At 41.8% G+C, this 25,972-nt stretch overlaps 1 protein-coding gene across 1 annotated transcript in view; it reads left to right on the plus strand.

Annotated features, from left to right (window-relative positions):
* The first annotated feature begins 514 nt into the window (after positions 1 to 514).
* Positions 515 to 25,972, plus strand: part of nckap1l (NCK associated protein 1 like) — a 41,838-nt gene continuing 16,380 nt past the window's right edge. Inside the window, exons 1-22 of the mRNA XM_080727773.1 lie at positions 515 to 642; positions 2,074 to 2,184; positions 4,301 to 4,393; positions 5,371 to 5,427; positions 6,079 to 6,221; positions 7,578 to 7,668; positions 8,887 to 9,024; positions 10,503 to 10,551; positions 13,238 to 13,394; positions 14,496 to 14,552; positions 14,660 to 14,756; positions 15,216 to 15,325; positions 16,797 to 16,929; positions 17,517 to 17,598; positions 17,743 to 17,801; positions 18,590 to 18,735; positions 18,846 to 18,982; positions 19,666 to 19,781; positions 20,831 to 20,970; positions 22,526 to 22,657; positions 24,059 to 24,277; positions 24,661 to 24,791. Of these exons, the coding sequence (XP_080583899.1) occupies positions 553 to 642; positions 2,074 to 2,184; positions 4,301 to 4,393; positions 5,371 to 5,427; positions 6,079 to 6,221; positions 7,578 to 7,668; positions 8,887 to 9,024; positions 10,503 to 10,551; positions 13,238 to 13,394; positions 14,496 to 14,552; positions 14,660 to 14,756; positions 15,216 to 15,325; positions 16,797 to 16,929; positions 17,517 to 17,598; positions 17,743 to 17,801; positions 18,590 to 18,735; positions 18,846 to 18,982; positions 19,666 to 19,781; positions 20,831 to 20,970; positions 22,526 to 22,657; positions 24,059 to 24,277; positions 24,661 to 24,791 (2,488 nt within the window). The 5' untranslated portion in view covers positions 515 to 552. The remainder of the gene's footprint in view (positions 643 to 2,073; positions 2,185 to 4,300; positions 4,394 to 5,370; positions 5,428 to 6,078; positions 6,222 to 7,577; positions 7,669 to 8,886; positions 9,025 to 10,502; positions 10,552 to 13,237; positions 13,395 to 14,495; positions 14,553 to 14,659; positions 14,757 to 15,215; positions 15,326 to 16,796; positions 16,930 to 17,516; positions 17,599 to 17,742; positions 17,802 to 18,589; positions 18,736 to 18,845; positions 18,983 to 19,665; positions 19,782 to 20,830; positions 20,971 to 22,525; positions 22,658 to 24,058; positions 24,278 to 24,660; positions 24,792 to 25,972) is intronic.

The following is a 25,972-nucleotide window of genomic DNA, read 5'->3' on the forward strand; positions in this document are numbered from 1 at the left end:
AAAAGTATTGCTTATGAACAATTTATCCAACGTTCATAAAACTGGAAACAGTTAAAATTTCAAACATGCATAAAACACCTTGTATACTGTATGCCAGTGGTGCCCTTTCTAGATCAGGGCCCACTTGAAAATCTCAATGGTTTTCACTGCCCACCCACTGACTGGACTGTGTGCATTTTCAGAGCATGTTTACTTCGCTCTGAAAAGTATCAATGGAGCTAATGTAGTATACTTTAAGTTCCTAGGTATCACATTCACAAACATAAAACCACATTTTTACATTAGCCTATTTATTTTTATATCAATGTTATGAATCTTAAGTGTTTGGACAATTATTTTAGTGGTCCCCGGTCCATAGGTTGGGAATTGCTTAAGTAAACTAACTTTATAAAAAGAAGAACGAAATCCAAACTCCACCTCCAACCAGCAGCCACCATGTGACCCAGACAGGGTGGGGCTGTGGGTGCACTTGTTTCTGAGCACCCAACTTCTCTTCTGGACCAGGAGGCCAAGGCTCGAGAGGAGGGAGAGGTGTTCAACGTATCCAGAGTCATGGCATACCAACACAAACTGGCAGAGAAACTCACCATCCTCAATGACCGAGGCAAAGGGGTGGTGATACGCATGAACTACATAAAGAAGGTGAGGGAGAATAGAGTTTTTTTCTTTTACAAAGACAACTGAGGCTAGAAAGACAGAGGAGAAATAAGGAACTGAATGTGTGTTGACTGTGTCATGTGTCATGTGTCTCTATCCGACACCGTTTCTGGTTCATGTCCTTTTCGTAAACTAATGCACTAGTTCACCATACAAGAGTGTCACACAAGTGAAAGGTCGTGAAAATTGCAGATCTACAAGCTCACAAATCACAATGTGTCGCAGCGCTATTTTCACTGTTTTGCAATGCTATTAAGGACGAACCCCTTGTTGTGTTTTTACCCTTCAGGACGGGAACAAATTTGTGTTGTGGTTGCTATGTACAGTATTTAGCAACACAAATGTTTTGTAATTATTGAATAAACATTTGAAGTTTTTCTGAAAACTTGGGTCAGGATTTAGAAGGCATTTTTTGAATCGGCCTCAGCTCAGATCTAAATGGGTTAAAAGAATAGGTTTTGGACAATAGGTATCCACCTGACAGCGACGATATTCTGGTTAATAAAACATGGATAGGTTAAGAGATGTATTATGGGATTAAATGGCTATGTTGTATTTTATATTGTATTATGTATATCTTAAATAAGAGATAAAAGATAAAATAAAAGATACAACAGTCCTTGAAAGGCTTGAATACTAACTGCCTCGGAACGGCATACAAATAATAATAAACACACACCATAGACTTGAGAGACAAAATAATTGATGTTCCCTAGAGGTCAGCCAGTGATATCCCCATGTCTTTTCATTATGAGACAACAGAACAAAGCATTTAAACTTGCTGTCACATATTTTAGCATTTATTGTTCTGTGTATATTTTGTAGATTTCGATGTGGTTTGTGCCGTAATGCCTTCCCTCTCCAGCTTAGCTCAGTTCACCACCAAAGAGGAAGTGCATACAGGAAGTCACCCTTAACTGTCAGTCTCTTTCAAAGATAATCTTGTCTGACATAACTGCTGTAGCACACTCACTGAGATGGGCAGGAAAATGTGTGAATTTAACAGTGGACTTTGCAATTCATCTATGTTGCTGTCAGTGGAGAGGGTGGAGATTGACATTGATTAAGTGAGCAGGATTGATTTGTTGTGACATGCCATCCAATTCAGGAATTGATACGCAGCAAGAGAGATGATGATGATGATGATCAGAGGGAACAGAATTTTAAAACATTACCCCCACCTAATATTCTGGGGGAACATTTGGTGAAAACTGGCCAACGCTTGGCAAAAAATAGCCAATCTCCAAGATTGTAAATGCATCACAAAGTGGTGTTGAGCTTGCTGCTTGTAGATCTGCTATTTTTGGCAAAGAGATTTGGTGTAGAGGGAAAAAGGAGTACCAAGTATAGACCTCTGGGGCGACTTTAAAATATAACAATTCTTGACACTTTATCTTCTCCTTTTCTTCATCTCAGACATGTACACACCCCAAGCTGAGACCGACCTTTCTGACAGACAAGACCCTGGAACCAGCTATCAAATATATCAACAAGAAATTCCCCACTGTCGATTACAGGGGAAACAGTGTAAGTATAGATAGAGCCAGCACAAAAGTTCACAAAAGGCTGGTACTTTAACTGATTAATTGCGATTCATTAATTACAGAAAATGAACGCATTTTAATTGCACTTAGTTTTTGCACCACAGAACTTTCAGTTTCGGGCATGCCGATCATAGCGATGCACCAGCCAAGAAGAGACAACAAATGCAAAGGGAGAAGTAGCCGGTTTGCTTGGCCCAGTGGATGGGAAATTTAGATTTAAAAAACTCACTCGTTGATTCACTCGTACAACAAAATGTGTTTTACTTGAAAAGAAAAGCTTCTCAGGTCAAATATCGATGTGCGATTAAAATGCGATTAATTGCGATTAATTAATCATAGAGCCTGTAATTAATTAGATTAAAATTTGTAATCGCATCCCAGCCCTAATATATATATATATATATATATATATATATATATCCACGACTTTCCAACGCCCCATAATGCATTGCGCAGACGCTGTTCCGAGCTTCCGGCGCCGCAGCCGAGTGTGATCTACAAGCTCACAACGGTTGCATCTGCGACGTGAGCTTGTATGTCTGCTGTTAAACCGGAAGTGTGGTCCAAACAGGTCCAAATCATCTCCAGTAAACTCCCGCGGAAACAGGTGGATATATATATATATACTATACTTCTGTATATGTGTATACATAAATGGAGGATGTAATTTTGTCCAATCTGTATGGTAGAGTATGTTAACAATATAACTTACACAATTGGAGTAGTTTGTATTTAGTCTCCCTGCTCTACTATTGAGACATTTAGATCGTGTCAAAGGTCATCTCTCACATAGACACAGCATCTGACGTGAATTTTGACCTGATGGTCAAGATTAAATGTATCCCCCGAGCAAGCAGCAAGCAGGCTGGCTCTATTAGCTCAATGGTAAAAGTCAGCACTTTCGCAGGAAACCGGGTTCAAATCCGGGGTAGAAGAGGAAAGTTACAGTACATATTGCTGCTTTAAGTAAAAGTAGCAATATCATAATGTAGAACTACTCTGTTACAAGTAAAAGTCCTGTATTAAAATCTCTAAAGTACAAAGGTAACCAAACATACCGGTACTTACAATTCCAATGTAAACTCTTTTACAGAAGTTTTCAAAATTTGTCAAAATAAAAAATCTGATCTACAAGCTCACACACATCGCAATGTGATCAACATTTTGATCAGTTATGTCAGCATAATCAAAAATATAGGGCTTAATTCTTTAATGTTTTGTATTATTCTAAATGTGTAAATATTCCATGTTTTCAAATAATTGTAGTAGAGTATATAACATAAAGTACAATAATTGTCTCTGAAATGTAGTGGAGTAGAAGAATAAAAGATCGAAAAATGTTAATACAAGTAAAAATTGTACCCAACAACAGAACTAGAGTAAATGTATGTAGGTTGTAGGATACTTTCCACCTCTGGACATATACGATGGACGTTGTCAGCAAAGCTTGCAGGCTTACACTTATCAAAGATCAGAGCCACAGAACCAAGGGCAGCAGACTGCTAAACAGCTACTTCCCCTGCAGGCAATCAGGCTTATGAACCAACAAGTCAGGAAAAAGAAAAGTAACCTTGGTAAAGACTAATCCCCCCTGCCAAGGACACTCGCACAGATACAAGCTTATAACTTGCACACAGCACCTTCAAACAAATGAATCGTTAGTAATTGATAACCCTCTGCCACATTAACTTAGTTATTACAGAGTAATGCAAAGCATGGTAGTTGCTCATCATAAAACCATCTACCTGTACCAGTTCACAAAAATGCAAACGGAACATGGAGTCATCTCCATGGTAAATATGTTAGTGAGATACTTGTTGCACTAACTAGCATTGACTGTTACGGTCTCTTTTTGTAAGACACTTTATGTATATACTTATATATTATTCGCCCCCTCTATTGATGCACCTTCTCTTTATTGGTACTGTACTGCTCTTGTTTTTTTTCCCTCTTATCTATCTTTTTTCTTACTTCTCTGTAACTTTGTAAATAACTGTATACTGCTATGCTACAACTGGACAACTGAATTTCCCCCTTGGGATAATAAAGGTATCTATCTATCTAAATAATAATGATTCGTTATTTTTGGATTATTGCAGCAACATCTGACCGGCATCCAGAGACAGAAGGCTGAAGTGATGACGGCCACCACGAGCTACTATCAGTCCTTCCTGGATGTCATGGAGTTCAGAGTAATTATCATACATACAATTTACAATTTAGACATGTCGCAGACACTTTTAATCCAAAGCGACTTAAGCAGGTAATATCAATATAATAAGCAAGATAATATGTCAGTAGATCAACAACAATACAACAAATGCATAGGAATATCAATCTAGAAATCAATAACATAGGTAGACCATGCACATCAGGAGAAAAAAATAATTCTAAAACCTAAAATGCTAGGCTATCTAGCTTCATGTGTGGTCATCGAGGGAATGTGAGTGTTACAGTAGTGCTATGGGTTTAGGTGGAGTCTGAAGAGGTGAGTCTTCAGTCCACGACGGACGCTAGGGAGTGAGTCTGTAGTTCTAGGTCCGACAGGGAATTTATTCCACAGTTTGGGGAATACATACTGCATAGTAAATACACATTTCACACATTAATTGAGCATGAAGCCTAATTTATACTTAGATTCAGCTCCCTGGAAATAGCTGCAAATCAACAGGCTTGTATATCTGCCACTTTTGGTGTGCAACAGGATGCACAGTTAATGTATAAATCAGACATGAAACTGTTGCCCCCCCCCCCCATCTCTTTCAATCAGGCATGAAACTGTTGCCTCCCCCCCATCTCTTTCTCTCTCTGTGAATTCACTCAGGCACTCATTATCTTAGACATCCAGCTTCCCAAATGACATTTACATATAGAGTGGTTTATGCTAGTATTGGAAGATAATAAAGTTGTGTACCTCACCTCAACATCATCTCAGTTATTGTTACACTTCAGGGCATTTGCATTTTCGGAGTTCAAATCCTCGGCCAAGACTGAACTGTTGTTAGATAGGAAAAATATATATGTGTTGGGATTCGATCAGATGGGGAACAATAGAAATGCTAATACCGTTACGTATAGAAATTGCAGAACCCAAACAAATGTTATTGCCACGCTTTTCTGCAAATGCTATCTATATTCTAATTGGCTTATCTATTGACTTCCCCTTCAGGACCATGTGTATGAGTTGCTCAATACCATAGATGCCTGCCAGTGCTTCTTCGACATCGTAAGTACATTATTATTATTATTGATTGGCTACTTTTCCGTGGCAATTTTCTGCTGTCATGACATACATTTAAACTCGTTTTCTACAACTTGAGAGAAATTATTGGAGTCTTGGACACAATATAAAGTCAATTTACCCAGAGGCTACTTTGAAATATTGACTGAACACTGCTGTGCAAATGGTTTATTCAATACTAAATAGTCGTACTTATTTGTTTAAACAAACTTAGAGGGCATTATAGAGAAGTAGGTCCATACTTTACCTTCACAACCCATATAACAGCAGTTCTAAAAGTAGGGTTCTGGACACAGAATGGCTCACACAAATACAGTATACACTACTTCTAGTTGTTCCTCTGAAGACAATAGTGTGTTTTAAACCACTGGGGCCCCAATACTTAATTGATGAATAGAGGATCCACCAGATCACAGATCTGCAAACTCACAGTGTGTCACCAATGTGACACATTGTGAGCTTGTATATCACAACAGCTATTTTTCCCCCAACACTTCCACCTCTTGCTCATAATAGGGATGCCGGGGTTACAGACCTGGTGGGGAAAACAGGCAATATCCTTTGTCAAGGCACCTCTGATCAAAATGCCAAAATAGTGCAATCTGCTTTTTAAAACGGACTAAATGTTGTCGTCAGACCGTCAACTTTGACTTCACCAAGAGCTACCTGGACCTGATCACCACCTACACCACTGTGATCATCCTGCTGTCTCGCATCGATGACCGGAGGGCCCTGGTGGGCATGTACAACTGTGCCCACGAGATGAGCACTGGCAGCAGGTCAGCAAACAACACATTCCATTCCAGCCTCAGTGGTTCTCAAACTTTTTTAATTTATCTGAGAAATTAAAAAGGGACACTCTGGGAGTGTACATATCCATTTGGTTGCATTTGTACATTCTCAGACCTGTAAGGGTCCATTTTGGAAACGCCCTCAAGGGACCCAGAGTCAATTGATCCCACTTTGAGCCAACTGGTGACTGGATGACAGACAGCAGCAAGGCAAGGATGGTGTCACTATCCCAAAATAGCCGATCTATATGGTCACAACGTGTTGTGGTGCAACGTGTTTTGAGCTTGTAGATCAGAAACAAATACATCAGGCTTTAAAATCCATTGAATAAGGGATGACAGACAGACATGTGATAAGCACAGCTGTCCAGCTTTGACAAGCATGTCATTCACTTAAGCCATAAAATCACCATCTGTCAATATGGCCAGTGATATTACTCCTGATTCGACAAAGCCGTCTTCCACAACTAATTAGAGTCCAATTGCAAAATTGTCCACACATTGCCTCGAGTCCTGCCACTCGTACCCTGTTTATTTATACTGTCCACTTCAATTTGACTCGCAGTCAAAATATTTAGACACAAGTTTAAAAGCAGCTCTTGAAATGCTCTTAAGACTCAAGAAAAATGTTGAAAGTTGAAATAGGCACAGCAGCCATACTGGAAAGATACTTCCTTCCATAGGTGTACCTTGATACTAATGATGTTTCTCAAACAGTCAGGGTGCTGATGTTAGGCATGTTATCTCTACATATTAGTCACCAGGCGGCCTTGTTTGCATTTTGCATTGAAAAACCAGGGTGAAAACGTGGTGGCATTTCATCAACTTAATGGTAAGCGGCCCCAGTGTGAATATGGTCTATGGAAAGACTCTTGCTACACCGAGTAGGTCTCAAATTGGGTTCCAGGGACCTTCATGGTTCCCTGAGGGGTTCCAAATGGCCCCTTTCGGGCATGTAACTCTGAGAGTGTACAGTACATTCCATTTGTACACTCTCAAGTTTATTTGTGCTACAATAAATGGAGTCTTCATTAGCATCATTGGTAACACAGGAAGTAAGAAAGAGGCCCAATTTCTGTCCAATATGGCTGCTGTGCTATTAGGCTATATAGTTCTACTATTGTTGAACCTTTTTCAGTCTCAAAATTATTTTGTTATTGAGTGGTCAGCCTATTCATGATTGTTATTGATGCCTTTCAAACACCTCAAAATCACATGAAAACATCAAACGAGTTCTCATTTAGATTTCATAATTTAAGTCCATAATGACTTGGCTTATATAGTTTGAAGGGTTTGTAAATAAATCTCTATATATTGACTAACATGTACATGTGTTGAATCCAGTGATCCATCCTACCCACGGTTAGGCCAGATGTTTGTTGAGTATGAACACCCCTGGAAGAAACTCACTGAGGAGTTTGGTCCTCACACAAGGGTGAGCCCAATTTACAGTGCGTGTGTGTGTGCGTGTGTGTGTGTGTGTGTGTGTGTGTGTGTGTGTGTGTGTGTGTGTGTGTGTGTGTGTGTGTGTGTGTGTGTGTGCACGTGCGTGTGTGTGCGTGTATGGTGCGTGTGTGTGAGTGTGTGTGTGTACTTCACTATTATATTATTTTGACACATCTTGAACAATTGTTAAACATTTTAAAAGAAAAAATGGGACGGCTGGGTTAACGTGGATACTGCATAAAACGACCATTCACACTGAGCACTATAACTACCAGTAAGACTCCCTAATCGGGAGATAAGCGACCGTAGGTCGCTTATCTCCACAAATAGGGCAAAAATGTGTTTTTCCTAAATCTTCCTGATCCATGTTGATGACATGAGTGTAGACATGCTGTGTAGTGATTTTCGTGATTTTAGGGCAAAATCTGTAGGAGTTACGGCATTTTATGTGAGCTGCAGTGGAGGGGGTCCTCCACTGGGGGCGCCACCACTTTTGCATCCGTTCTGGAGCACCAGGAGTGGGTGGTCCCCAGGAATTCCCCGTGAGCAGCCCCGTTGGGGTGGTCATTTGGTCATTTTTGCACATTTGTTCATTTTTTACATCTGGGGGTCCCCCAGGGACCTGGGGGTCCCTGGAGCTCCGGGGGTCCTTGGAGGTTGTAGTTTGGCAGGCAAGGAGTGTGTGTGCAAAATCTGGCATGGATCGGGGCAACGGTTGTGCAGATAGGAGCAGGGCAAAATTAGACCTGGGGGTCCCCCAGGGACCTGGGGGTCCCTGGGGCTGCGGGGGTCCTTGGAGGTAGTAGTTTGGCAGGTCAGGAGTGTGTGTGCAAGATTTGGCGTGGATGGGGGCAACGGTTGTGGAGATATGAGCAGGGCAAAAGTGTGACGTGTGACTGACGCACAGACAGCCGGTGGAGGTTTTGATAGTAAATGCGACCTACGGTCGCAATAAAAAAATGGTGAAAGATATAGTTAGAGTTATCTTTATAGTTATCATGCCCAGTGGGAATGGCGCTTTAGCCAATGCATAATTTTACTTCCCGGATCATCACTATAATATAATATCCCCCACACTTGTAGCACCCCTATGCCCTCCCCCCTCCCCCACCCCCCTCTCTCTCTGTCATCTATCCACTTACACTTACTGTACTGTCCACTTTTATCTTCATGTCCCCCCCCCCACACACACACACACCTCTGTCAGGCAGTGACAGAGGCGCTGCTCTCGCTGCATAGGGTCTACCCACGCAGGAACCTGCCACCGGAGAGCTGGCGCAATGCCCAGCTCCTCAGCCTGCTGAGTGCCCCTGCCACCATGCTGGACCCCGCCCACTGTGACACAGTGAGTGACCCACCCCACACATGCACACACATGTATGCACACACGACGCATGTTGAGCGCGCACACACACACACACACACACACACACACACACACACACACACACACACACACACACACACACACACACACACACACACACACACACACACACACACACACACACACACACACACACACACACACATTTTTCTTTCTTTTAAAAAAAGCATAATTGTTGTTTTTCCACAGTAAAAATAGTCAGAGATAAGGAACAGAGATGAGTGTGACTAGATTGAAGTGGTGTTTGAAGGCTGACAGTGACACAGTTTCCCAGGCCCAGTGCAGTGAAAAGATTTAACTGCAGTCAGCAGCGACGTCTTATTTATTTATCCCTACATCCTGTGCTCGCATCGCAGTATTGTAATTTACAGCAGCAGACTGGCAAACAGACGCAGTTCTGCTCCTCGGGCCATCATACGCTGATAAAAGCGTCTGTTTGTCAGACTGCTGTGGCACAGTGGCAGTAAATTAAACAAGAACAGATGACGTAAGTAAAGACATTGTGACTGGGATACAGAACCAGAAGAATGTAACAATGAGAGGCCATCAAAACACACTAGTACAGATGAGATGACAGAACAAACAAAAGAGTGAAAAACGTTAATGCAAAATCTGGCAAAAGCCTTGTCGCAAGCAACTCTAGATCCTGTTTTGTATTTGTAATATCTTATACGTGTACAGGAGTGGCGCACAGTCAGGTTGTGATTATAAATTGAAAACACTGAATATGAACCTTCACAAATGCAAAACCCCCCCCAAAAATGTTAAAATCATCAGCTGACAAAATAGAACAACTAAGCATATTTAGCATCATCCTTGCTTTCCTTCCATCTCTCCTCTCCCCCTCCTTTGTCGCTCTCCACTGGAGCGTTATCCTCATTTAACGTCTCCTCCACTTGTTTCTCCTCCCCTCTCCTCCTCGGACAACGCTGTCCTGCCTTCTGCCTTCAAACACACCCATTACATAATTGTCTTTGATGTGCAGTGTTATGATCCATGCGCCCTGCATGTCCAGCCCCCTCCGAGACCATGACACTGGTTGTCAGCAAAAACAAATGAATTATTCACCGCTTAAAGAAGTGCTCTTCATGTCGCACGGTGCCATGACTGCATCTCGACATTCTCGAGTGATTTTAAAACAAAGCAAATTTTTGTCTGGTGCTGTTTCATGTTAGGTCAGACTTTATGATAAGTCACTCACTGAGTCACAGCAAAGTGCAGCAGATGTAAAAGGCATGACAGAATGGACTGTAATGTATTATTCATTATGGCTATATGATGTGGATTGACTTGTCACATAAGCAACGTTAATGAGTCTTACAGCATATCACAGATCCATACTGACAAATACATTTGGATGCTTTGGTTTTTGAAAATTTGGCAAAATGTTTTAGTTGTACACGATGTAGGGTTAATGTGTCTAATGTTCTCCACAGATAGGCTGTGAATATCTGTCTATGGAGGTGATGGAACGCTGGATCATCTGTGAGTAATTATCACCATTCACTTCACAAGCTAAATCTTACGTTTGGAAAAATTAAAATCTTGAGCTGTGTTCTTGTATCTGAACATACAGTAAGACTGTTCATTTCAGAGTGATACACTTCAAATTCAGTCAGACAACTCTTGGATTTAAAATAAATCAATATGTTTATTAATTGAGTGCATATACTATTTATTGAGCATAAATCTATAAGCTCATTTTTCTCTCAATTCATGAATTCCCAGTAAACATGAAATAAATAGATACTGTATGATCTGCAAAATAGATATTACAGGGAATTAAATAGCAAGAGGCTAGAGGTGTGAAAGGGCTGAATTCAGGACACTCATGGACAAACTGCAACGGTAGTTGTGCAAATTGGCATTGTTAGGCACGTGCTGCAACGGTTTGTGCTGTGAGTGATGTCAACCCAAAGCTCTGGTCAACCTATATATGGTGTGAGGATGTCCTTGGATGTTCTTAGATGAGTCTGAGTAGCCTATCACTTAAATACACTGTTTTCATTGATGTAGTTTTGAAGGATACACAACCAAGAATCAACAGGGGTTTAATCGTCACAAGCAGTGAAATATTGGTCAGAGGGTAAGTGAGAGTGTCAGTATTGAGGACATTTCTTCCGACAATTCATCTCCCCCTCAAAGTCCATGTCAAGCAACTGCTTTGATGCACCTGGAGGGAGGGAGTCCCAATCGTCCCAGACTCTGTTCTCCTGTTATGAGTGTGCCTACGCCTTCACCTCTCAGCTCTTCCTCCATAAACACATGAAGGTGAGCCACCACAAACTCTACTACCAAATGTTAAAGGATGGACAGATCACGTCAGCAGCCGTTCAGCAAACAACCAGGCCTGTGACCAGCCAGAAGCAAGGAGGCACAGATGAAGCCAGATCTTACAGTTGTCGACGGTTTACCAAGACATTAACTCAGCCGGGTGAGGTAAAGACCCATCAAATGACTTTCAACGGAAAGAAAACTCACGCCTGTAAACAGTGTGACAAGAGTTTCAATGATTCAAGTTCTCTGAAGACACACCAGCGTGTCCACTCGGGGGAAAGACCTTTCCACTGTAAGGACTGTGGCAAGAGTTTCAGTCGGTCGGGTTACCTGAAGACACACCGGCGAGTCCACACGGGGGAAAAACCCTTCCATTGCGAACGTTGTGACAAGAGTTTCAGTGATTCGAGCACTCTGAAGAAACACCAGTACGTCCACACCGGGCAAAGACCTTTCCTCTGTGAACCGTGTGGCAAGGGTTTCAGTCGGTTGGATCACCTGAAGACACACCAGCGTCTCCACACGGGGGAAAAGCCTTTCGAGTGCAGACAGTGCGACAAGCGTTTCAATCAGTCAAGTGCACTACAGTCACACCAGCTGGTCCACACCAGAGAAAGACCTTACCGTTGTACATGGTGTGACAAGACGTTCAGTCATTTAGATCGTTGTGAGATACACCAGCGTATCCACACTGGAGAAGAACCCTTCCACTGTAAACAGTGCGACAAGAGTTTCAGATCTTTAAATGCGCTGAGGATTCACTATCTTCTCCATATCGGGGTAAAACCTTACTATTGTAAGCAGTGTGATAAGAGATTCAGTAAGTCAACTCAACTGAAGGATCACCTGTTTGTCCACACAGGGAGGGAAAAACCTTTCAAATGTGGACAGTGTGACAAGAGTTTCAATCATGCGAGTACTCTGAAGGATCACCTGCGTGTCCACACTGGAGAAAAACCATACCACTGTAAACAGTGCGGCAAGAGTTTCGGTCATTTGATTACTCTGAAGAGACACCAACGTGTCCACACTGGAGAAAAACCTTTCCACTGTGAACAGTGTGACAAGGGTTTTAGTCGGTTAGATCACCTGAAGACACACCAGCGCATCCACACTGGAGTCTTCAACTGTTGACAGTGTGACATGAGTAACTGTCAGATACGGAAGAGACAACAGTGGTCTCCACACTGTAGAAAAGAAACCCCACTTTGAACGATTAGACAAGCTTGTCAATGAATTATGTCACCTGAATACATTGTCCTCACACATTTCCCTTGTTAGTGTGGTTTCTATAGGCAACACACTATTGTTCTAGGTCTGAGAACGTTTTTTGTCGTCTAAACCTGTTTTTTATTCATCTTTTTTGTTCATTGAGTTCAATGGTTTTTGTAACCTTTTCTATAACCCCAAAATTCCATTTTCTGTCCCTTGTCCTATTGAACAATATATAATGTACTGTATGTCCAATCAGACAGGAGTGACACATCACAATATGTTATATAAATGGCAAGACAGAATTCATCAAGAACAGAACTTTCTAGTAAACCCATGAATTACAATCACAATATGTAATACCAGTAAGACTCCCTAATCGGGAGATAAGCGACCGTAGGTCACTTATCTCCACAAATAGGGCAAAAATGTGTTTTGGCAAAATCTTCCTGATCCATGTTGATGACATGAGTGTAGACATACTGTGGGTAAGACGGAATTCATCAGAAAGAGTACACATTTTCGTGTCAGTGCAATCAGTGCTGTAGGCAACCAGACTATTGTTCTTATCCATTTATTTAACCTACAGTAAACCTTTTTTTGTTTTATATTGTATGGTGTCTATGTACAGAGGACCACAATCAATCAATCAATCAATCAATCAATCAATCACTTTGTGCAGTGGGATTCCTGCTGTGTCACAGCTGTCTAAATAGCAACGCAGCTGCCCAGGAGCTGTGGAAGATGGGTCTGAGGAGCGGTCTGTACCTCACCCTCATCAGGGATGAATTCCTCAACATACACAAGGCCACCGAGGAAGTCTTTGATAACATGAAAGGGTATGTATGACGTATAGGGGTCAAACTTCTAATTGAACTAATCGATTTAGTATAATGCTTCTTGATTATATGATTAATGAAAAAGTAATTGTTAGAATAATGGCTCAGAAATCAAAAGTTACTGTGCTAATGAGTTGACCCGAGTCCCGCACGACATTATACCAGCTTTTCTGTTTTCGCTCTATTTTTCTGATAAATATTTTAGCAGAAAAAAGAAGATCTACAAGCTCTCGACGTGTTACAACGTAGAGCTTGTAGATCTGCTATTTTCTGCGAAGGTTTCCCCCCGAATACGGATGCTGGGGTTTAAGTGGTTACGACTGGGGCCCATATTTTGGGCATGTAGTTATAGGTGAACATAAAAAAACAAAACTAAAATCTAAGAATTTCAACATTTTCAAAAACAGCCAATCTGCAAGCTCACACGGTGTCTCATTGTGAGCTTGTAAATCGTCTATTTGCGCTGTATGCAAGCGATTAAACATTAAAAGGATCCCTGGCTAATACAATGAATATGCCTTAATACATTATAATTGTCCTCTATCACTACAATGTAAAATTAAAAACACCTTAAATATTTTATTTCTTCAAGAAATGTAAAATTAAAAACACCTTAATTATTTTATTTATTCAAGAAATAGCGAATCTTTCACTCAATAGGGGGGCCCGTCGCAGGTTGATGATGTCATAAAACCATGTGTGGTCTATCCCTATCGAATTTATGGCATGCATGTGCAAAAAAAAGAAGAAAAAAAAAACACACCCACACACATTTGAAGATTTGATGCTCATATTAAACATAGGAAGTATTAATTGCTTTTATTTTCACATGCATGCCATAAATTCCATAGGCATATAACACACATGGTTTTATGACATCATCAACTTGCGACGGGCACTTCCCCTATTGAGTGAAAGATTAGATATTTCTAGAAGAAATAAAATAATTAAGGTGTTTTTAATTTTACATTGTAGTTATAGAGGACAATTATAATGTTTTAAGGCATATTTGTCATATTAGCCAGGGATCCTTTTAAGCATAACCCGGCACTCTGCACTGTCTTTAACGCTGTGACTTACATATTTCCACATTCGCATCAGATATGGAAAGCGAATCGCCGACATCAAGGAATGCAAGGAGTATGCCATAACCAACGGGTGAGTCTGGCGGAACATCCAGGAATCATTTGTGTGAGAAATAATTCCCTGTTGAATATCTGCCTTGAAATGAGGTCTTTGAAGCACTTCAATCATGTCATTAACAGCGGGGCAACTCACAGAGAGCGGAGGCAGTATCTGAGAGGAGCCTTGACAGAGTTGGCTAAAGTTCTGGAGGATGAACCTGGCCTGCTGGGACCCAAGGTGATACAGAGAGGCCACAAAATTATAATTGCTAGAACAGGTTGGCTCTTTCATATCGTTGTTGTCGGATGGAAACCTTGTATGTCCAAAACCGTTAATTGTATTTGTCATTTTAAAAATGACAAACAACGCCTTGCACCGTGAGACGTTGTGTGCTTGTAGACATACAAATTTGAAACTTGGAGATACAATGTTTTTGCCCAACAGTGACGATATACTGGCAAGGTACTGTATAACTTTGGCACAACATTTTGGAGTAATGCCTAATTTCATGGCGAGATGTGAGGTGTTGTAAGCTTATGGACTGTTTTTGCTACGTGACAAACATTGTACGAAGCAATTCCTTTGAATTCCTAATGACCGTTTTACTTCTTTGTGAAGTAATTGTGATTGTTGTACTAAAGTTGCAGAACATTTCCCTTTCTTTTTTGATCTGTGTGCCAACCCAACCCCTCCCAGGCCCTGTTTGTCCTCATGGCTCTGTCATTTTCCCGTGACGAAGTTCTGTGGCTTGCCAGGCACTCCGAAAACATCCCCAAGACCAAGACCCCCGAGGACTATGTTGACAAGTAGGTCATAGGTGGAGGGAGACAGAACATCTGCCAACTGTAAGGCTCCTGACAGATAGAAAGCGTCATTGACACTGTCACGTGAGACCATAATTGCACCGCAATTATTAATGATTTGAACCACACTGCTCTGATGAGACGTCACTCGTCTGCGACACCTCTTTGTTTATCTACTAGCCTAGCTCAGCTGTGTTTAGCCATTAGCTTACAGGGCATACGAGCGGAGTGGAGCGCGAGTGGCGCGGGGAGCGGAGCGGGGCGTTTTTGACGTGAGCGTGCGACTTTTCAAATGGGTTTGAGCGGCTTCGGAGCGAGGATTTTCCTCCGCTCCTTGGAGCACCGACCTCCGCCGCTCCTAGCCGCTCCTGTTGGGGCCGCGCGCCACATGTTGCCAACAAACAGTCTCTCGGATAGTCCGTGGCAGCGCAGCCGAGAGGAGACAGAGAATTCCCTTTATCAAGATTTCACAAAATGTATCTATATCATCCACACAAGTACTGTAGGCTAGGCTATGTTATAATAAGTAGCCTACCTTGTGTCAGTTAAGCCAGTCAAAGGATACGATTTGAAATGCAAGTGAGACTGATTTGGCTGAATGAAAAACACACGCCACGATTCGCCTCCCTCTCTCGGTTGTGGTGATTAGCCTAATCAATAACCAACAGGATTTAATATTGCCCGTCTTAAAATACAATGCCTTAGATTGCCTAGACAGATCTCCATCAAGCCGAGGCTCACATTACCGCAGGCGTTTGTGTGAACACACTGGCGAAGGAGAAAGTGTTTCGGACATGGTAGCAAACTTTTTTTTTTCTTTTCTTTTTTTTTTTGCTGCTTTTTGACGACCCTGAGCGGAGCGCAGAGTGCGCGGTGAGCGAGCGATACGCAAATCAAGGTGAGTGGCGGAGCGGGGGGGAGCGGAGCGGCGGGGGCGACATGAGCAAAGAGTGAACGGTACCATAGACCCCTGGAGCGCAGACCCCTGGAGCTTTCCGTCCCGCTCCACTCCGCTCGTGTGCTCTGTTAGCTTACTATGCCTAACCCTAACCTTAACCTCAGTAAAACTATGCCTAACCCTAACCTCCGTGGGGTGAGGCGCTATCATTCCTGCCGACGCTACGTTGTCGTTGTTGTGGATCAAAGCGACCGCTTGCTCCAACCCGCGCCGCACAACGAACGCTCCTGTTCTCAATCTAACTGAATCTCAAAATAACTGTGACATATATAATATTCTCCATTATATTTATCGAAAGTCATTGATAGAATAATCGCTAAGACGATAATCGATAGTTTCCGCCTTACACTACACCTCAAACTGTTTTAATGCAGCAACATCCAACAGTGTGTTATCAATAAACCAAATACACCACGAGGCTTCATTGTACGTTGTACAGTGAGTATAATCTGGAAGAGGATCGGTGAGAGCTGGTTGTTTTTCTGGTGATAATTTGTTGATGATGTAATTTTCCAGTCAGCTGGCGGAGCTGCTCTTCAACATGGTGAAGCTAAGTGGTCTGATGACCAAGCACCACTATGTGTTACAGCGCTACCACGTCCAGTACCTGGCCCAGTTTGATGCCTTGGTTCTTAATGACACCATCCAGGTAAGAGCAAATAATGTGTGTGTGTATTTTTACCCTCCCTGCTATCTTGTTTGTCTGTCTTTTTGTCACAGTTTTATGGGAAAATTGAAATGTGGTGGAACCTATCAGGAAAACTGGACAATGGTCCCTAGGTCACTGGTTCTGAAAGTAGTTGATCTGCTGTTAATGTTTATTTTTTTTTAACTTATTGAGGGTCTCAGAAACAATTTATTGGAAGGGTTCAAAGGTTTTCAGAGCCAAGTTCATTGGTCAAAAAACATAACGGTATTCAAAAACGGTTCAAGATAGAGACATGCTTACTATATCGGTGTGTGTGTGTGTGTGTGTGTGTGTGTGTGTGTGTGTGTGTGTGTGTGTGAGATAGAGAGAGAGAGAGAGGATGTTGACCATAGAGAAACAGTTACCGTTCTGTTTACAGTACATTTCTGACTAATAAAGTATTCAATCAATCATTCCTCTGTATTAATCAGCATGTATTTAGTCAGTCTTTCCCGGATAAAGACAGAACTTCAACAATTGAATTAGATAGAGGAACTATGGCAACCGTTTATTTTATTGGATTTTTTAATGTAATCTTTCCCTTGAAGAACATGCACGTCTGCCCGGAAGAAGAGTCCATCCTGACTAGTTCATTTGTCTCAACTATGTCTGCTCTCTCAATCAAGCAAGGTAAAACAACCACTAAGATGCACAGTGTACATCCATTGTTTTCTTTTCTGTCAATCAAGCAAACATGTTGAATAATTATGAGTTGCAATGCAGTCTGAAACATTCATTTTAATAACATGGATGGCTTTATATTTCTCACCACAGTTGAAAGAAAGGAGGAGTTTGACTTCTCTGCACTTAGACTGGACTGGCTGAGATTACAGGTACAGTTTTTGGACAGTACAATGGTGTCACTAAATAGCTAGCAATGTTCATTTTAAATTGTCACCATTGATTCACTCACTTAATTATTTAGAGCTGGAAAACAGATTGGGCATGAGAATGGCATTATTATTAAGAAAGGGGAAAGCATGTAACAGCATACAATCTACATACAAAATAAAATCCCCAGTGTAATTATGCATTGGTATGTATGAGAGATCACACTGCACACATGGAACCAGATGGAGCCAAATGGAACCATAAGGTCCATTTGGTTCAATTTGTACACCGAGTTAAATTATTTTCACAGTGTAATATAAATTCAGGACAACACATTTATTTCTATATTATATTATTGATCGTATTTAACTCTTATACTGTTAGTATTGAATTCTTGTATTGTACTCAAATCTTCACTGTGTGGTTCTATTTCTGAGTTGTATTTCATACATGTATTTGTGAAACTTAAGAGATATTTAGTTGTCACTATATGACAAGGAATTAACTTTCCAGATTATGCTTATTCATGAGGTATAACCCCTCCATAATTGCCCATAAGTGTGAGACAACACCAGAACCCGATTGCCCTCATTGCCAAAACGTTGGTTATACCTATACTCTGCATCCTAAAATAAATATTGGCACTTTGGCTACAGCGTGTGCGGATGCTTCTTTGTCGTTTAAAGACTATTATTGAGATCATTCTGCCGTGAGCCGGCACCACTACGAGGACCTGGTGTGCGTAGTATCCTCCAGCTGCACAGTGTCATTGTTTGTCACCTTGTACCAGGCTTACACAAGCGTGAACAAGGCTTCTCTGTCGCTGAAAGAGTACCCTGACCTGGCCAAGGTGATGAACCTGACACAGTTTCACACCAGGATGGTGGACAATGTGGAAGAGATGCTGACAGAGGTCTCAGACCTATCCATACTCTGGTTAGTTCTCCTTCTGGTCTATTTAGAGATGATCCTCTTTACTGTACTATACTGTACTGCGCTGTTCGAAGTTATTAAGTTGAGTTGAACTGTTGACTCCCCCATCTTAGTTTCTACCCGCGGGTGTTTGAGAAGATGTTCACGCTCTGTAACGGCGAGGCCAGCATGAAGCGCTACCTCATGGCCTTTCCAATGGTCTGCTCCCACTTCCACCGCAGCGGACACCCTCTCTGCCCAGAAGAGGTCAGTATTGAGACACTACACATACATTAGTGGAAAGAGGAGGGTCCTCCTGGCAGCACTTCAGCAGCACAATCTGGTTTATAACACATTCCTGTCAACTGAATGAGCATGTCACAACAGCTGCACAGCACATTAATAGGTTTAAAATACGTTTTGGAGAAAGTCACTCTCTTGTTTGGAGCTTATAAGCAAGGACCTTAATATAATTACATGATTATTGATTGCTGTCATATAGTATTATGTTTTATCCATCTTTGAGCTGTCATAATAGCAGAGCTTGGGGAGTTATGTTTTGCCAAGCTTTGTGAAAAGCAGCTGTACTCATCAGGGGTATGGGAGTCGTGCAAAGTAACCATGGGAATAGTAAGACACTGATAACTAAAAGATGATTCACATGAAGTGGAGTAGCTCACAAAAGGAAAAACAATTTGAAAACGTCAGTGAATTTCAGGCTAAATTTAACTAATGTGGGAGACTGCGTGTTGTCTCACTGTGTGCGTGCGTGCGTGCGTGCGTGTGCGCGCGCGCGTGTGTGTGTGTGTGTGTGCGTGCGCTTCTACAGTACATACACATGTATGTCTACATACTTGCATATACACATGTATGTACTGTATGTACACACGCAGAGTCATGGATACAAACTCATATATGGTATACTGCACTGTATGTATTTGTGTCTCCAGACAGAGGCCATTCAGAAGAAGAGTCTGCGTCTGTGTGTGACGTTCCTGGAGCACATCGCCAAGCAGACCTGCAATGTCATCCTAGAGATATGTGCTGAGCAGTGCAACCTCAATGACCAGGTGAAGTTTGACTCCATCACTGTTCCGACGTCGGTATCGTCAACTATGCAGCTGCCCGCCGATGTTTACCTATATTTTAACCACATTCAACCTGACACCCCTACAGTACTGTGGGAATGTCATTATATCCAAAAGTGTTCAAAGATGTAAAAAAAAAAAAAAAAAAAAAAGGCAGATCTACAAGCTCACAATGTGTTTGTGATGCATTATGACCTTGTAAATTGGCTGTTTTCAAAATGTTTTGAATAGGTTTATTTGCTTATAAGCTAAATATTTGAACCCCAGCAGGGTTTAAGTGGTCAAATAATTAAATGTAGTTTTTCAGATTGATTTAAAAATGCACTCTATGCCAAAAATATTATTCAATATATCGGTAAAAACAGTGGTCCGGCATTGGATCTAAACATCGAATTACTGTCTGAGATTGACTCTGCCAAAGAAGAACCCTACCTCCAATTAAAATCACAAAGGTCACAGCTTGGTTCCATTACCTTTAGACATACTGTAGCAGAAAGTGTGAATCAAATTATGTTAAGCAGGCTTATAATCATGAGGGCGGTTCAACAAGCTGTTGTTTTTTTCCAATTCCCAGTGGAAAGTATGACTAAGTGGTCAACTTTTTCAGTGTAAAAAAACTCCAACCGTTGTCTTTCAACATATTACCAAATATTTACTCCCACTTGAACTAATTCTCTGTCTGTCTGTCTGTCTGTCTGCCTCTCTCTCTCTCTCTCTCTCTCTCTCTCTCTCTCTCTCTCTCTGTCCCCATCTCTGAAAATGTAAAATAATAAATGTATGTACAATTATACTGTAGATATAATGTTGGTCTACAAAAATAAGGAAATGTGTAAACAGAGCTGTGTAACGCTGACGCTTTACAATCAAATACTAAAAATACTGAACAAAAACATGTGTTTTTGGTTTTTGCTGTTAGAAAACACACAAAAACATTATAAAAACTAGCAGCAATTTATCATAATGTATTTTAAGGCTTCTGCTCTTCTCTTTCTCTCTCTGCCTCCGTCCCTCTCTGCGTGACAACCCATTAGTTGCTGCCCAAACACTGTGCCGAGACCATCAGCAAGGCCCGCAATAAGAAGCAGAAGAAGCCAGTGCCTAAGAAAGGGGAGGTGCAGAAAGAGAAGCCAGGAGCCGAGAGCCTGAGGAAAGACCGAGCTGTTGTCACCAAGTCAGTTCTCACTGATTCTTCTCTCCTTGATTTATACTTTGGGAGCTTGTGTGGATAAGCTATATTCGACACCGCTGCACAACAAAGTTATAATCATTTTAGTTGAATGAAGAATGAAGCATTTCACGAGCACCATCTCTTCTTTTTCTTGTCCCTCTATCTCAGGGGTCTTCAACAGGGGGTCCAAGATCCCTAGGGGTCCTCAGAGTCACTACAGGGGTCCACCAAATCTTTGCGTGATAGAAACTCTTTTTCTCCTTTTTTTTGTTAACCGCTTGAACCCTAGTGTCTATATTCTGAGAACTTTAGCCAAAAATAGCCGATCTACAAGCTCACAACGTGAGCTTGTAGATCGGCTATTGCTATTTTAGGCAAAGGGGTTTGGTGTGAAGGGGAAAAAGAGCACACTGTGTACAGAGTGAAAGGTCAAGTATTGACGGTTCAAGTGGTTAAATATCTGAAAACACAAATTGACATGAATCTAAAATACACAGATGATTGTGCTGTCAAACGATGAAACTACAGTACATGTAATCTATGAAAGGGTTGTGGGGGTCCCTGCTTCATCTCTCTCTCAACTAAGGGGTCCTTGGCTTGAAAACATTGAAGACCCCTGCTCTATCTTAACATATAGTATTACATAACACAGTATGTTCTTGCCACATGCTCATGTTCCCTTAGCAGAAATTGGTGGATTAATCTGCAATTTGGGTGACAAGATCAAGACTATTATTGTTTGGTCTTTTGGTGCACTTATTGACCTACATTTATTCTAGTTAAAGGATATATTTGTTATTTTTAAAGTTATTCCTTATATATCAAGTGTTTGGTGTAATTGTGAAAAATAACTTTATAGGGTATCATTTACTGCACAATATATGATATTGAGATCAATATCAGGCTCCAATGCAATCGTTTAATTGCTTAGAAGGGCCAGATATACAGGTAGTCAGATCCCCAGCAATGTTTCTGTGCAATCTCCTTCAAACCATGATGGATGTCAGGTCCTTCTGGTAACAAAGTCTTCCAAGATGATATTACCTTCATCTATCAAGTACAAAGTGTTTCAAACGGCATCTGAAATAGCCCCATAAAACTGGAGCAGATCACTTCAACATATGTGCTGTTATATGATGAAGTGATATGCCTCCTAGGAATTGAGAAAGCTAAAATGTCCCCTGGGACCTGAGTGGGTGGGGGTGGGAAATCGTGTCAGAACCTAGTGCTCGAAAAATCCCCACATAATAGAGGTCCTGTGCCTGGGGGATAGATTTTACAGAACAGTATGTTGGTGTTCCTCTTATTTTGGTTATGCCCTGTATATAACTGTGTACAGTAGCTCCTTAATTAGCTCTGATCCTCGTTCCCGTCTCTCTTTATTCCTCTTGCCGGGCTCATTTAAGACATTCTGTTACCCGTCAAAATGTTTATGACACAACTTGTCTGAGAAAAGTGCAGTCACTGTCAATGTCAAAATATTTGTCCATAGTTCCTTAATAGTTGTATTCTCTCTCTCTCTCTCTCTCTCTGTCTCTCTCTCTCTCTCACGTCCCAGTTTCGACAAGATGCATTATAACCTGACAGAGATGTGCACCGCCTTCAGCTACTGCAGTGACTTCATCGTTTTTGATCACATCGTTGTTCCCACAGAATTCCTGCTATCTCATCTGGAGACACGCCTTTCTGAGTAGGTGCTATATTATGTTCACGAAACGACCAACGTTTGAGGAGGTGGCCGTTGAACGAGGGTTACTAAATGGGACAGAATTCAAAGTTGAACAATGTACTGTTTTGAAAGGAAGCATTAAAGTAACAGAAAAGTAACAGAAAAGTGCATTGTCCAAAATGGAATACTCCAAGGCAGTAGTAAGCATAACTATCCTTCTATACATACAGTATGTATATACCGGTAGGAATGTGTGTATATACACAAGCTGGTAACTTGTAGCTTTGCAATGTGTCAATCAACGTATCGCCATACATATCTTCGGATCGTCATAGTTAGGTTATTGCGTGATAGTTTGAAGCCAGTCTACATGATGACTCACCTATGCCATCCATCAGTACTGTACTGTGATTTATGTGTGCGTCTGTCTATCACAACGCGTTGCCCAGCAATGTGCAGGCAAAATAGGCACAAGATACATTGAGCACACTCTGTGGGGGTTATCACAGCGAGACATTGTTGCTACAGGCGCCGACATTTCAGAAAGTGTCTGGCAAAACAACACATCCGGGAAACAACTGCATGGTGCGCCTGTGGAGCGGGCCTGCGTGCGTAACAGGGTGATCAAATGATGAATCACCTCGAAAACTGTCTGTTGCTGTGCTACTGTGGGATGGATATGTATTTGAATAATAATGGGCGAACTTGAATTATAAAATAATAGTTAAGTCATACTGTATTTAAATGACACTAATATTGTCTAGCTTTTGTCTGCAACAGTTCTTACCATATCTACCAGTATCAAATCAGTAAGGAGCGCTATATACTGTAGACAAGCACTCTCTCTCTGTCTGTCTGTCTTCTGTCTGTCTGTCTGTCTGTCTGTCTATCAAATTCCTCAGCACAATTTCTTAACGAGCCTGTCTGCTTGAGAAGCGCGTGAACTCCGCTTTGGCGTCTGATTGCCCGGTTGTTTTGCAGCCACTCAGAAAACGAGAGGAGATCAGCCATGTCACGCCACTGCTCTGCGTCATCTCAATTGTATTTAGATTAGGGGCTTGGTACCAGGGCAACTTAATGTTTCCGTGCACATGTGCTCTGCTTAGGCTCCGTGTCTCAGCTGATGATTATCTCCCCAGTCCCCCTAAAATTAGGGCCCCTGAGTGGCAGACAACTTACTATAATGGTTCCCTTCCCAGCCACATTTGTAAATACAGTTAGAAAGACAACTGTAGGTCAGAAAAACGACAGCGAGAGAAAGATGGTGGGGGATATAAAACACAGCGAGTCCCCTGCAGCAGTGAATGTGACGAATGCTACCACTCTAACGATGGCTCGTTTTAAGGCAGCAACATCTGTCCGGGCCAATTCGCCCCCGAGCTGTGAGCTAAAGAAGTGACGTGCTTTGAATGTCATTTCTAGGACCATCGTCAGAATGGCCAAAGTCGGCCAGACCACCCAGGAAATCAAGCGTCCCTCAGACCTCCTGGCGGCAGTCAGGGCCTACATGAGCAGCCTGCAGACCCTGTCCAGCTACATGAACGTGGACGTCAGCCGGCTGCTGAAGAACGTCCTTCTGCAGCAGACCCAGCCGCTGGACTCGCAGGGAGCAGTGACCATCACAAGCCTCTACACCAACTGGTGTGTGCACATACAGTACTTACTGTATCAGATCTTTACTCTATACGCTCTTTGTGTCCAAAACCGTTACTTTTCAGGAAATGGAAGCCATTTTCCAGAGTTTCAATTGATCCAAACCTTTTAATCACATTCTTCTCTTAATTCATTTCGTTGGTTAAATATCTACACAGACACATTCTAATTTTCCAAAAGATTTAGAAATAGCTAAAACAGGTGATCTATAAGCTCACAATGCATTGCATGGCGACACATTGTGAACTTGCAGATTTGAGGTAGGCTACTTTTGTAGGACAAAAACATAAAAATACAAGGTTTCTGCCGACAGCGTCAATATACAGTACACAATGTTCTCTGAAGGTTAAACATGTATTGTACCTCCCCAGGTACCTGGAGGGGCTTCTGCGTCAGGCCAGCACATCCCTCATTGCCCACTGTCCCAACATGCACTGCTTCGTCAACCACACCACCGAGAATGAGCAGACGTTCAGTGCAGAGGAGTACTCCGACATAACAGGTCAGCATTGCCAGAGTGCCAATTATCCATCATTTACCAAGCGTGCTTGGTTAATGTGAAAACAACCCCCCACTTTGTAGAAATACAACACGTTACAAGCTGTTACTTACAATAGAGATACTCATTTCCCTCTCAGTGTCACCTCTGTCTTTTTCTTTCCTACAGGATAGAGCATAGCAGACAGTGGCGGCCATTTTGTGGTGCCACAGATAGAAAGCCCATATTCTTTTCCCATATAAATTTCCGAAAATACTTTTAAAATATTAATATTTTAAGCCTGGAACCAAGCCACTCAGGCATGATTAACCAGTGCCTCATAGTCTTAGATCATCAGAACAGTGCTGTTATGGACAAACATTTACCTGCAAGTTTTTCTTTCGATATTTTGGGAGCTTTTTTGATAATGCCTGGCGAAGAGAGACAGGAAACGGGGAGAGAGAGAGTCTCCAAGTTGGGTTGTTTTCGCTTCTTTTTCCTTTCTTTTCAGATATTTTGGGGGCGTTTTCTGCCTTTATTGATAGTGCATAGGGAAGAGAGACAGGAAACAAAGCGAGAGAGAGTGACAGCAAGGGTCCCCCAGGCTCAGGAATTGAACCCGGCCGGGACTCGCTAGTCCCTTAAGTGGCTCAACACCTTAAGCACTCGGCTATTGGTGCCCCAGTTGTTTTATAATCCTAGGACTTTTCAGTTTGATGAAAACTCAATTTGAAACGGCATGGGTGTCAAATCAAAGGGAAAAAAATATAATTCTTGTCATCATGCATGAAAAGGAGACACTTTTTAGTTTTCAACATTAGCAACAGCAGTACTCCAGTGATAATTCACAAGGTTCGTAGCTATAGTACTCTTGTACTTTCAGTTCACTAGTTTGACAGCACACGACGAGAACCATATCACTCATGAGGAAGTTGAGGTCATTTTCAGTCTTCACTCTCCCCACAGCTATGACAATGTTTGGGAGAATGTAAACTTTATCTCCTCATCATCATCACATCCTTACTCCACCTCCATTTCATCACCATTAGCCGTTCTATTTTCTCACCACCTACCAACACTCTTCCGCTTGCGGGAACTGGTGACCTCCAGCTGTATAATTGTTGCTAACAAAATTGGTTTGTTGAGTCATCCGCACACAGCCGTTGGTATTCCTATACTTGTGAGGACAGCAGCATTTTCTAGTT

Source organism: Nannobrachium achirus (assembly GCF_963921795.1).
Source record: "Nannobrachium achirus genome assembly, chromosome: 6".
NCBI classification, from domain to species: domain Eukaryota; kingdom Metazoa; phylum Chordata; class Actinopteri; order Myctophiformes; family Myctophidae; genus Nannobrachium; species Nannobrachium achirus.